Here is a 13,179-nt window from a genome sequence, read left to right on the forward strand (position 1 = left end):
ACCCTTCTGATGGATAGAAACCTTCTAATATCCAGCCAGAATTTGTTCACGCCCAGTTTATATCTGTTTGTTCTTGTGCGAGCATTGTCTTTTAGCTTAAATAGCTCTTCACCCTCTCTGGTATTTACTCCCCTAACTTATGTGTAGACAGCAATCATATGTCACCTCAGTCTTCTTTTTTGCTCGGCTAAACAAGCCAAGCTCTTCCAGTATCCTCTCATAAGATAGGCCCTCCATTCCCCTGATCATCCTAGTAGCTCTTTTCTGCACCTGTTCCAGATTAAATTAATCTTTCTTGAATATGGCTACCAGAACAGTACACGGTATTCCAAGTGAGGTCTTACCAATGTCTTGTAAATGATATTAAATACTTCTCTATCACTACTGGAAATGCCTCATTCATCCTAGGATTTCATTTGCCTTTTTCACAACTGCATTACACTGGTGGCTCCTAGTCATCCTGAGAGTGATTCACACACCCAGGTCTCTCTCCTCAATCACTTCCAACTGATGAGCCCCCCTTGTAGCAGAAATTCTTCCTATTAGATCCTAAGTGTGTGACCTTGCACTTTGTACAATTGATCTTCATCCCATTTCTGCAACTCCAATCTTCAAGGCCACCCAGAACTTCCTGTATAATGTTTTGTCCCCATCTGTATTGACAATGCCTCCCATAGCGTGTCAGCAAATTTCATACGCATACTCCTAATTTTTGTGTCAAGGTCATTAATAAAAATATTGAATAAGACTGGTCCCAAGACTGATCCTTGAGGAACTCCTAGTAACTTCCCTCCTGTCTGAATCAGAGTCTCATCTCTGATTACATTACAGACCTACCCTTAGCCCGAGCATATTGACTTGCAATGGGCTAAGTCTTTTTTGGAAAGGGTGCTGGACAAAGTACTATACTGTTGAGGATAGCTTCTATATTACTACTTTTCAGACATCAGTATTGCAATATGACAAGGTATTTCCAAAATGACTAATTTGGGGTTGTCAAGGTTCCTCCCCCACTCTGAACTCTAGGGTACAGATGTGGGGACCTGCATGAAAACCCTCCTAAGCTTATCTTTACCAGCTTAGGTCAAACTTCCCAAAGGTACAAAATATTCCACCCTTTGTCCTTGGATTGGCCGCTACCACCACCAAACTAATACTGGTTACTGGGGAAGAGCTGTTTGGACACGTCTTTCCCCCCAAAATACTTCCCAAAACCTTGCACCCCACTTCCTGGACAAGGTTTGGTAAAAAGCCTCACCAATTTGCCTAGGTGACTACAGACCCAGACCCTTGGATCTTAAGAACAATGAACAATCCTCCCAACACTTGCACCCCCCCTTTCCTGGGAAATGTTGGATAAAAAAGCCTCACCAATTTGCATAGGTGACCACAGACCCAAACCCTTGGATCTGAGAACAATGAAAAAGCATTCAGTTTTCTTACAAGAAGACTTTTAATAAAAATAGAAGTAAATAGAAATAAAGAAATCCCCCCTGTAAAATCAGGATGGTAGATACCTTACAGGGTAATTAGATTCAAAACATAGAGAACCCCTCTAGGCAAACCCTTAAGTTACAAAAGAGATACACAGACAGAAATAGTTATTCTATTCAGCATAGTTCTTTTCTCAGCCATTTAAAGAAATCATAATCTAACACGTACCTAGCTAGATTACTTACTAAAAGTTCTAAGACTCCATTCCTGGTCTATCCCCGGCAAAGACAGAATATAGACAGACTCACGAAAGCTCATGTTCAAATAAATTGGTTAGTCTCTAAGGCGCCACAAGTACTCCTTTTCTTTTTGCGAATACAGACTAACACAGCTGTTACTCTGAAACACAGACCCTTTGTTTCTCTCCCTCCTCCCAGCTTTTGAAAGTATCTTGTCTCCTCATTGGTCATTTTGGTCAGGTGCCAGCGAGGTTACCTTTAGCTTCTTAACCCTTTACAGGTGAGAGGAGCTTTCCCCTGGCCAGGAGGGATTTCAAAGGGGTTTACCCTTCTCTTTATATTTATGACAGGGGTGCTTCAATTTTAGGTTGCCCAGCTTGAAACAAGAGGCCAAAGGTAAAATCTTGGCCCCACTAAAGTCAGTGGGAGAACTCTAAAGTGCAGTTACAGACCAAGAACTGAGATGCAGAGAGACATTAAGGGCCATATTTTTAAAGGTATTTAGGTGCCTAAAGAAGCAGATAGGCACATTCATACCTTTAAAAGGCTGGCCCTAAGTGACTTGCTCAAGTCACGTAGGAAGCATGTGACAGAGCAAGGAACTGAACTGTGGTCTCTGGAGTCCTAATCCAGCACGCTATCTGCTTCTGTTATGCCATCCATTCTACATATTAGGCCAGTTCCTCAGCTGGTGTGAACTGTTGCAGCTGCACAGACGTAACTGAGCTATGACAATTTATGTAAGTTGAGGATCTGGCCCATTATTTTCTTCCAGCTTTTATGTACATGTGGAGGATACTAACCACCAGCATGCATTTTATTTTTGCAATATCTTCAAAATGAGAAAAACATGCTTGAAGGATGATTTGTTTCATATGGCACAACAGCAGTAACATTTGAGGGGTCTCTGTGGGGGCAAGGAATGTCTTCAAAGAAGTTTACAGTGCATCTGTAAAAAGCTACGCAAAATTATTATGATAGAAGTATAAACACAATAGGACTAAATGTTTCCCTCTTTCTTCACAGGAAGCTCACTTTTAGATGTAGGATTTAATGAATTATACATGCATGAAGTCTGGAAGTGAATGAATGAATAATGCATAGATGAATGAGTAAATGACTGATCACCATCAATACAGGTTTCAAACTCATTAAAATATTAAAATAAATAATGAATAAGCAAGAAAATACAACTTGATAGCTCACATTCACTTTGAAGCTGAGGCAAGGACGTGAGCTTTGATAGTTGTGGAATTCGAAGGGAAAAAAAGGTGACAGTCACTGGCAGAAATACACATACTTTTGTTGTAACTCAGTAGAAGAATCAGATGACGCAACATTCTAAGGTTTTGTTGCTCTCCATCCAGTTTGGTATATTATAGAAATTATTTTACTCAAGAACCAAAATAGCCAGAGGAAGTAGAAATTTGGATTCCACTTGCATGTTATTAAACACCATCCTCAATAAGAAACATGTTATTGTGTAATGGGGATTCACTCAAGTGTGTTCAGCCACTTTTTATTTATGTACAGCATTATATAATTAACAACTCTCAACCAAACAAAATGTAGAGCTATTCAGACTGGCGCTCAAAGATGTGACCATCAGCACAAATTCTTTCTTAAGAGTAACCTTCTTCCCCCTCTCAGCTTCAAAGGCCACAATCATGAAAACACTTATATATTTGCTTAATCTGAGTAATCTCACTGAAGTCAACTCATGTGTCACACTGACTTCAGTGGAAGTTGGATCAAACCCCCAATTAAATAACCCCTAGCCAAAAGCAGAGGACTATTGTAGCACTAGACAGTGAAAACAGGCATATAAAATGCTGGTTCCTACTTTAACAATCTAAAAGACTTTAAGGGCAGAATGGACCATCACGATCATGTAGTCTGACCTCTTGCACATTGCAGGCCACAGAACCTCACCCACTCACTCCTGTAATAGACCCATAACCTCTGGATGAGCTACTGAAGTCCTCAAATCATGGCTTAAAGACTTCAAGCTTCAGAGACTCCACAATTTAAACTAACTTAAACCTATAAGTGACCTGTATCCCATGCTGCAGAGGAAGGCAACCCCCCCCTACCCCCCAGGGTGTTTGCCAATGTGTCCTAGGGGAAAATTTCTTCCCAACCCCAAATATGGTGATCAGTTAGACCCTGAGCATGTGGACAAGACCCACCAGCCAGACACCTGGGAAAGAATTCTCTGTAGTAACTCAGAGCTCCACCCACATCTAGTGTCCCACCACTGGCTGTTGGAGATATTTGCTGTTAGCAGTCGCAGATTGGCTAATGCCATTGTCAGCAATTTCATCATACCATTCCCTCCATAAACTTATCACGCTCAGTCTTGAACTGAAGTTAGTTGAAGTTAGTTTTTTTGCCCCCACTGCTCCCCTTGGAAGGCTGTTCCATAACTTCACTCCTATGATGGTTAGAAATCTTTGCCTAATTTCGAACCTAAACTTGTTGATGGCCAGTTTATATCCATTTGTTCTTCTGTCCACATTGGCACTTAACTTAAATAACTCCTCTCCCTCCCTGGTATTTATATCTCTGATGTATTTATAGAAAGCAATCATATCTCATCTCAGCCTTCCTTTGGTTAGGCTAATCAAGCCAAGCTCTTTGAGTCTCCTCTCATAAGGTAGATTTTCCATTCCTCAGATCATTGCTGAAAATGCATCAAATTATGCGTCTTCAACATACTCTCCTGCTGCTGATTCCCTCTGCAATTTCCTAATCAACTAACTTTCTTTAAATTTAACTGAACAACATAAATCCAATAAAATAAGCCCTTCACTTGAAAGTGTTAACTTCCAATTTCCATATTCGTTACTGACTCTAGTTGCTACTTGTGCCGTTTCTCTCTCACTTAATTTTTACAAATAAAGGAATTGATCCTAAGATGCATTGACCATCTTTGATGAGGTCTATAATTAATATTAATTACTACTTGCAGTCCAATAGTACCAAGAGGCCCTAGTTAGGGACAGAGGCTCATCGTGCTAAAAGTTGTAAATATTTTGTGCTTGATTTCTGTACGTCCTATAGTCTTCTTGCTTATCTGCAGAACAGCACCAGACTCGTATTGGATCTTTTTTATAATGCCCCTTGCCTGTCTTTTGTCTTGTACAACTGTCACTTCCTCATGCCATGTACATGGGACAGCCTGAAAGCTGAGCAACTAAGACACAACTAGAGAAGAAAGGACATATTCTGTTTGAGTCCAACCTGGAAAACTATATAACAGATTTGCAGGCACCTCTCAGAATCAGGCCTCAAAACTCTTTCCATATCCTCCTAACACATTACCTCCTATCTATAATCCTTGCTCTCACAGCCCTCTTGGAAGACTATAAGAAAGACTATATCCCCCTGCTCCTTTCTTCTTCAGGCATCACTTCCACTCACTGAGTTCAGGAGCCTTCTGCAGTACTGAGCAGCTCAGAGCCAACTCTCTCACACAGCATTCAAATTCTCAAAAAAAGCTCAGCAGGATAGTAGGAAGTGGCAGTAGTCAATGGGAAAGTAGTAAGACTTAACATTGTTCCATTTTTACATTTCTCCCTCACCCTCCTGAACTGGTCATACAATTTTGGATGACAACAGTGAGTGAGAAGAGGAAAACCATTTATATTAAAGAAAAAATATAAAAAATACTAATGGGTAAGAATTTGAATGAGAACCTAGACAATGAATTGCAAAGGGAAAGAATGAAAACTTTATTTATACTCACAAGATAAGGTTTTTTGTTACATTTCTGGTATACTAGTGATAATATGTGATCATTTTCCTTAATAATAATCTACTCTCCTCATTGGGATAAACTAGGTGGCCTTTGGTAGCTAACATGCGGTTCAACTCAAAAGAGGACAGGCAAGGACATTACAAAAGAACTCCGGAGCGAGCCTGGTGCTGTATCTAAATTGAAATAAACTCTCCATCAATGAAATGATAAAAAGGGCTATAGAAGTTACACAAATCAAGCACATTTACTGCCTCAAAATATTAGTGTCACATTAAAGCAGAATTTTCCATAAATAAAACATACTGCATCCAGTATTTCCTATTCTCTTGGGCCTCCTGGTAAAGGATATACAGATAGCAGGAAATGTAATCAAACACACTACACTGTCTATCTTAAATATATGAAAACTAATCTTGATAAGGCAATCATTTAACAGATTATTATTTGAATTATTTATCTATGGTATTCATATGACACCCATTACTATAGTATCTCAACACCCAACTCATAATGTCTAATGCTTTTATCCTTACAACACCTCTGTGAGGTAAGGAAGTGCTATTACCTGCATTTTACAGAGGCATGGAGAGTTTAAGTAACTTGCCCACTATCACGTGGGAAGTCTCTGGCAGAGCAGGGTGCTGAATCTGGGTTGCCCAAGTTCCAGGCTAGCACCCTAACTGCAGGACCATTCTTTCCTCCTGTCAGTATTGTTATACTTATTGTAGTATTCTACTTTATCTTAAAGTAGAGGCAGGCTCCTATCTTAATCTTCACTGTACAAAACCAAAGTAAAAGTTGGTCCCTGCCCCTCTGGCTTTACACTCTAAACTCCTGAGCCTAGCTTTCAGTGGAGCTGGAGCTATCAGAGCTTGATCCTGCTCCATTAAGTCGTGGCAAAACTAATGAGTTGAATGGACAGACAGTGGGCACTAAGGGAAATTTTTACACCACTTCTGATAGGTCTATTGTGCAAGGTAGCAGCAGCAGCATCTGTGGAAGTCATGCAGTGGGTGTGCACCTCCTGTGTGGTGTGCAACCTGCTTCACAAGGGCTCCTTGTGTGTATGCACACTGAAGAGTGTGGAACACGGGTGATTCAGAGACATGTGGAGCCTCGGGATCTGCTACAGTACAGATACTCTATTCTCTACCTGTGCTGAAGTCACAGAGGGTTAATTTTTCCTGGCACAGGGAGAATTCCTCCCCTTCATGCACCCAGTCCAACCCAGCTGTTCAGGCTGTGTTTCAGCACGAGGATCTGAGTTTTAATGAGGGAGGATTTTGGTGATCTATGTGAAATGAGGTAATGGCCTACACTCAGTTCCCAGTGAACAGATGTTCCTATCATCATCACCGGCATCCTTGTTTCAGTAGAAAGGTCAAGGATCAAATCAGTCTGGAACCTGAATCATTCTCTCAGCCGTGAAGTGAGCTTCCTAGAGCAGAGTACTTCAGGAACACTGGAGGGGCTGTGAGGGACTTGTATTGTTATACCCTGCTCTGACACAGATGTACTGGAGGGAGCTCTGTGGATCTTGCAGGGAGTCCCTAGTTAAAATTCTGCCACCCTGATTTCCTTGTCTCTGCCTCAGTTCATCCCTATGTTGATACTCTTGAATCATCCCTGTTGGAACAGACTTATCTATGCTGCTCCTAAAAATACTTTCAAAGAGTAAATTATTTTGCCTTTAAAATACAGCAAATGTCAAATATTTTGAAAACATTTTCCTAGAGAAAGAAACTTTCCAGGTTGCTCTATAAGCATTGTTACTGAAAGGGGTAAGCAAACTGATAGATTCCCCAGTTCCTCCAGGCTCGTCTTAGTGAGTACATGCACCTCTGGAATACTGAGTTTGTCACAGGCAAGATGAGAAATTTTTCTAGAAGCTCCTTGTCTGTGGCAGCTTCATCGCTGGGTTCTTGTGATAAACAGGAAACACCAGCATTCAGGAATGGGGACTTGCCACCTTTCACACAAACAAAATGAACTCTAAAATTTACAACTAAAATCACAGGTGATAATCTATTTTAAATGCAACATAATCTTGAAAGTCCAGGAGACAAGCACAAAAGAGAGATGAAATATTTTCCATACTTATGCATATCACAGACTTATAGACTTTAAGGCCAGAAGGGGACCATCATGATCATCTAGTCTGAGCTCCATGCCTCTCTCTGTCTTGGTCTTGAAAGTATTCATAGGAAATTATTGTTATTTTGTAATTGTTGAGCATCAATGTACAGAACAACATTTACATTTACCTTTCTCAAATTTTCATCTGTAATCGGTTCGTCATAGATGTGAATTTTATCCTCCAAAGATTTTTTCAGAACATCTATCTTATTTCTATTCTTGGATCGTTGTTTTTTGATCTTGGGCTGTGGCTGTAAAAAGTCGTCACATCATTTAATATTTTTAAAACGTATATGACATTACTATGTATTAGTATTATTACTATTATTTGTGGGCAATTCCCCAGTTAATAATACAAAACTGAAATCTTGACTTTCACGACAAAATGTTCCTTGGAAATGCATGTTCTACCTATGCCTTTCAGAGGACCCATTCAGTAATTTCAAACCAAGCCACAAAATGTGCCTAACTTTTTTTAACGCAGGTTTACATATTCATCCCTTCCATGAAAAGAAGATGCAATTGCCAAGTTGCATTATAGTAATTTTGTCCTGCTAGCATAGGAGTGACAAATTTGGTTTTACACAAACATTTAGTGAATGCTATATGCAATGACTTGATGAAATTTTCCTCATCCTTTTTGAAAGCCATAAAAAAAGAACGAGATATCATATTCATTTAAAAATTAAATTGTTTTCAAAATGCACTGTATGAATCACAAATGACCCATGACAATATTAAGGAGCACCCTACTACGTAATCTGATTATTCTTGACCTTTGTATTCTTTACAGGAATATAAACTGAGCATAATGTGCTCTCAGGGAAAAGATAACATCTGTTCAACTCTATGGCTCTGCAAAGTCATTTCCCTTTTGAAATACAGAGCATTTTGGAAATCATTAAGATTTTGAACTAGGCTAATTCCTAGTGCAATTAGCCTAAGTTAGTTTACACATTAAGAAAAACACAGTCAATCAAATTGCAGTCAGAGGGGAGACATATCACCCTTTGTTATATTGCTATGACCTACAATTCATAGAAGAGACATGTTTCTTTTTCTATGGAGAAAGTTAAGGTAAAGAATTAATCTGTAGTTTATAACATTCAAGACAATTAAGCATCATCTACACAAAGTTAAATAACCAAATAGAAAATTTGTTACCCAATTAGCTAATACTTTCCTGGCTGGGACTGACCTCTTTACACCAACTGACCTCTTCTGAGATGAGTATTCCCTAGCTTCTGTTACGTACATTAGAAAAAAATGAAAGAGTACATCCTTGGGAGAGTCATGATTCTCCTCTTGGAACGGCAAGTCTAAAAGCAAGCCACTACCCACTCTAGAACAGAAAAGGGGACCCTCAAGCTTTTCTGTTTTTAAGTGGATTGGAATGGACTTGGATTTTCCCCCAGACAATATCTAACTGACTCAGCAGTAGAGTCAGACTGAGTCCCAGATGCTGAAGAAGAATGACTCAGCATTGTGGATATGTCTCCAGAGGAGTCTCAGTTTGGGATATGGCGGTCCCAACAAATCTCCAGTTTCAGACTAAGGATCCAATAGGCTGGGAGCAGACAAAACACAGCTCCATTTTTTTGGCTTCAGAAAGGGCCTCCTTAGAGATGGATCACCTCCTGGCTTACTGCTTATTCCCATTATAGGGGATAGGGCTCTGGAACAATTAGTCTACATAGGAAGGGAAGGATGGAGGAAACACATTTTCTCATTGCTGCCTGAAAAGCATCTTTAAATGCCAAAACAACGAGGAGTACTTGTGACACCTTAGAGAATAACACATTTATTTGGGCATAAGCTTTTGTGGGCTAAAACCCACTTCATCAGATACATGGAGTGGAAAATATAGTAGGCAGGTATATATACACAGTGCATGAAAAGATGGATACCAATGACAAGGCAGCACTGAACTACCACAAATCACTTTGTAGGAGGCAGGGAATCTGTTATGCAAGTGGAAGGTGCACTGGACCTCTGAACAAATCTGAGCTGCATCAAGCATTTATAGGAAAGGAGGCTGTTACGCTCCAATGCACCCCGGAATAGAAACCCATAAGAACATAAGAATGGCCATACTGGGTCAGACCAAAGGTCCATCCAGCCCAGTATCCTGTCTACCGACAGCGGCCAATGCCAGGTACCCCAGAGGGAGTGAACCTAACAGGTAATGATCGAGTGATCTCTCTCCTGCCATCCATCTCCACTTTCTGACAAACAGAGGCTAGGGACACCATTCCTTGCCCCAAACCACAAATAAAACAAAGCAAGACATGCAGGTAGGTTGCCAGTCAAAACATGTAATAATCATGAACTAGGTAGGTTAGCAAAAGTCAGAACAAAACACGATAACAGTCTGAACAGCAGATATGTAGCACCAGACCCTGAGTAGATGCACACACCCACTGTTCAGCACACAAACAGAGCCTTAAACAAGAACAGGAACACCGAGTTCAAGGAGTTGGAACCAGGACACAAAACAGGAGCAGAAACAGAGAAGAGGAAGCAGGAAGGGAACACATCAGTCAGCACAATTTCCTTCCTTCTCTCCAAAAGTTGAGTGGTACCTGGCCAGAGGCACCAGGTGATCCTAGGGTCATAGGTTTATACCTCTGATTCAGCTCAAGAGATGGATGCTATTGCTGTGTGCAACTTCCCCAACTGGTCAATGATATCAATGTATGCAGAAAGAGTGACCTCTTCCCTATCTGTTCCCCTTTCAGTAGGCAGTATATTTTCCTATTCCAGAGGATATGTTTCCATGCTGATGATGCTCGTTAAAAAAATTAGGCGTTAATTACATTTGTGACTGAACTCCTTGGGGGAGAACTGTACATTTCCTGCACTGTGTTTTTTATATATATTTCATGTCACAGCAGTCTCAGAGATGACCCAGCACATGTTCGTTTTGAGAACACCTTCACAGGTGTGACAAAACACAAAGAAGGTACCAATGTTAGATTTCTAAAAATAGGTACAGCCCTCAACCTAAGATTTAAGAATCTGAAGTGCCTTCCAAAATCTGAGAGGGACGAGGTGTGGAACATGCTTTCAGAAGTCTTAAAAGAGCAACACTTAGATACGGAAACTACAGAACCCAAACCACCAAAAAAAGAAAATCAGACTTCTGCTGGTGGCATCTGACTCAGATGATGAAAATGAACATGAGGTTGTTCACTCTGCTTTGGATCGTTATCTAGCAGAACCCATCATCAGCATTGACGCATGTCCTCTGGAATGGTGGCCGAAGCATGAAGGGGCATACAGATGTTTAGCATAACTGACACGTAAATACCTTGCAATGCTGACTACAAAAGTGCCATGCGCATGCCTGTTCTCACTTTCAGGTGACATTGTAAACAAGAAGCGGGCAGCATTATCTCCTGCAAATTTAAACCAAACTTGTTTGTCAGAGTGATTGCCAGAGTAGTAGGGCTGAATGGACTTGCAGGCTCTAAAATTTTACATTGTTTCATTTTTGAATGCAGTTTTTTTGTATATAATTCTACATTTGTAAGTACAACTTTCATGATAAAGAGATCGCACTACAGTACTTGTATGAGGTGAATTGAAAAATATTATGTCTTTTGTTTTTTTACAATGTCAATACTTGTAATCAAAAATAAATATAAAGTGAGCACTGTACACTCTGTATTCTGTGTTGTAATTGAAATCAGTATATTCGAAAATGTAGAAAACATCCAAAAATATTTAAATAAATGGTATTGTATTATTAACAGCGCGATTAATCACGATTAATTTTTAATGGCTATTAATTTTTTTAATCGCTTGACAGCTCTAATTATTATTTTTGATTACAAAAATTTACACTGTAAAAATGGCAAACAAAAGAAACAGTATATTTCAGTTCACCTCATACAAGTACTGTAGTGCAGTCTCTTTATTGTGTCAGTGCAACTTACAAATGTAGATTTTTTTTTGTTACATAACGGCACTCAAAAACAAAACAATGCAACTTTAGACTAGCCTACAAGTCCCCTCAGTCCTACTTCTTGTTCATCCAATCGCTAAGACAAACAAGTTTGTTAACATTTATGAGAGATAATGCTGCCTGCTTCTTATTTACAATGTCACCTGAAAGTGAGAACAGGTGTTCGCATGGCACTTTTGTAGCCGGCATTGCAAGGTATTTACATTCCAGTTATGCTAGACATTCGTATGCCCCTTCATGCTTCGGCCACCATTCCAAATGGTATTCTATTATTGTTTAACAGTGCGATTAATCATTTGATTAATTGCGATCATTTTTTTTTAATAGTGCGATTAATCACAATTAATTTTTTAATTGCTTAACAGCCCTAGAAATTATGAATGCAAAGGGATGACATCAGTAATCGGCTGTAACAGTTAGCAGTGCAATCACGGGGTGAGTAATATCCACTGCAATTCTCTGCAGCGGTCTGTTTACAACTATGCAGTGTGCAGACTGGGCATGCCCTCACATGATGCTCAATGTCTAAATGCAGCCCTGGCCACCAAACATAAACTACACCGAAGTTCCTTCCTTTTCATGACTCCCATGTGTCCTTAATGAGCCACGTCCAGGACTGCTTGTCACCATGCTGCTGGAATAGTCACCCACACTCCTCTGTATAAGATATGTTGAGTAACATACCTTCACTGTGAGTTCAGAATGAATTTTGTAGAAGAACATAGATAAAGTTTTCTTAAGAACGAGGTTCATCCAACCTGCTTGTACAGCATGTATCACCTTGCACGTGTCAGCATCTTGAAGAGTGGCATTAGTGGTCCACCCTAAATCAGTTGGCACATCTTTCAGTGAAAAGCATGTTGGGTATGTGGCTGTTTCTGCATATGAGGGTGCCAACAAAGCAGAATTTCTCAAAAGAGCATCAACAATTAAATTAAGTCTTCCTCGGATATATACCAAATCAAAGTTATACTGCTACAGCTGAATAATCCACCACTGGACCCTCACGCTCAGCTGATCAATGGGACACAAATGATCAGTTTCTAAGGTGAAATGTCTTCCCACTAAGTAAAACTTCAAGTGTACAATAGCAAAAAACCTCGCCAAGACCTGTGGTTCAGTCTGGGAATACGTCACTTTTGTTCAGGTGAGAGTACAGGATTTAAATGTAACTGGCAGTCCCCCCTGGAACAGAACTGCACCCAGCTCCCAATTGCATGCTTCACTTTGACTCACCATGGGTTTCTATAGATCAAAATAAGCCTGGGACTGGATCCACCAGAGGGCTTGATGCAGGGTTTCAAAAGCTTGCTTTGCTTTTTTAGTCCAAACCAACTGCCCCTGGCTCTGGGTTAAACCCCACAGCAGTTTAGCAAGGGTACTAAAAGGGGGCAGAGCACAACCACCTATATATTGAGCTAGGCCACGGAACAAACATAAATCAGTATCGGAGCAACAGCTGGTAGCTGTTAGGCCATCAGTTTCACACCATTGATGGACAAAGAATACCCGAGAAACTCCACAGCAACCTTTGCAAAACTGCACTTGGCCCAGTCAACTTTATGCCAGCTTGTTGGAGTTGGGTTAGCATCAGGTCCAGAACAACATTATGCTCAGGAGGAGTCTGAGCAAAGATGAGAATA

General features: G+C 40.2%; 1 protein-coding gene across 7 annotated transcripts in view; it reads right to left on the bottom strand.

The window, feature by feature from the left end:
- Nucleotides 1-13,179, bottom strand: part of EVC2 (EvC ciliary complex subunit 2) — a gene marked incomplete at its 5' end in the record, with an annotated part of 185,799 nt that overhangs the window by 59,465 nt on the left and 113,155 nt on the right. For all 7 annotated transcript variants that reach the window (XM_084626746.1, XM_084626744.1, XM_084626743.1 and 4 more), the window contains one exon: nt 7,698-7,820. In XM_084626746.1, the coding sequence (XP_084482872.1) occupies nt 7,698-7,820 (123 nt within the window). The remainder of the gene's footprint in view (nt 1-7,697; nt 7,821-13,179) is intronic.

The sequence above is a fragment of the Lepidochelys olivacea genome, assembly GCF_965140295.1.
Source record: "Lepidochelys olivacea isolate rLepOli2 genome assembly, chromosome: 4".
Classification (NCBI taxonomy): domain Eukaryota; kingdom Metazoa; phylum Chordata; order Testudines; family Cheloniidae; genus Lepidochelys; species Lepidochelys olivacea.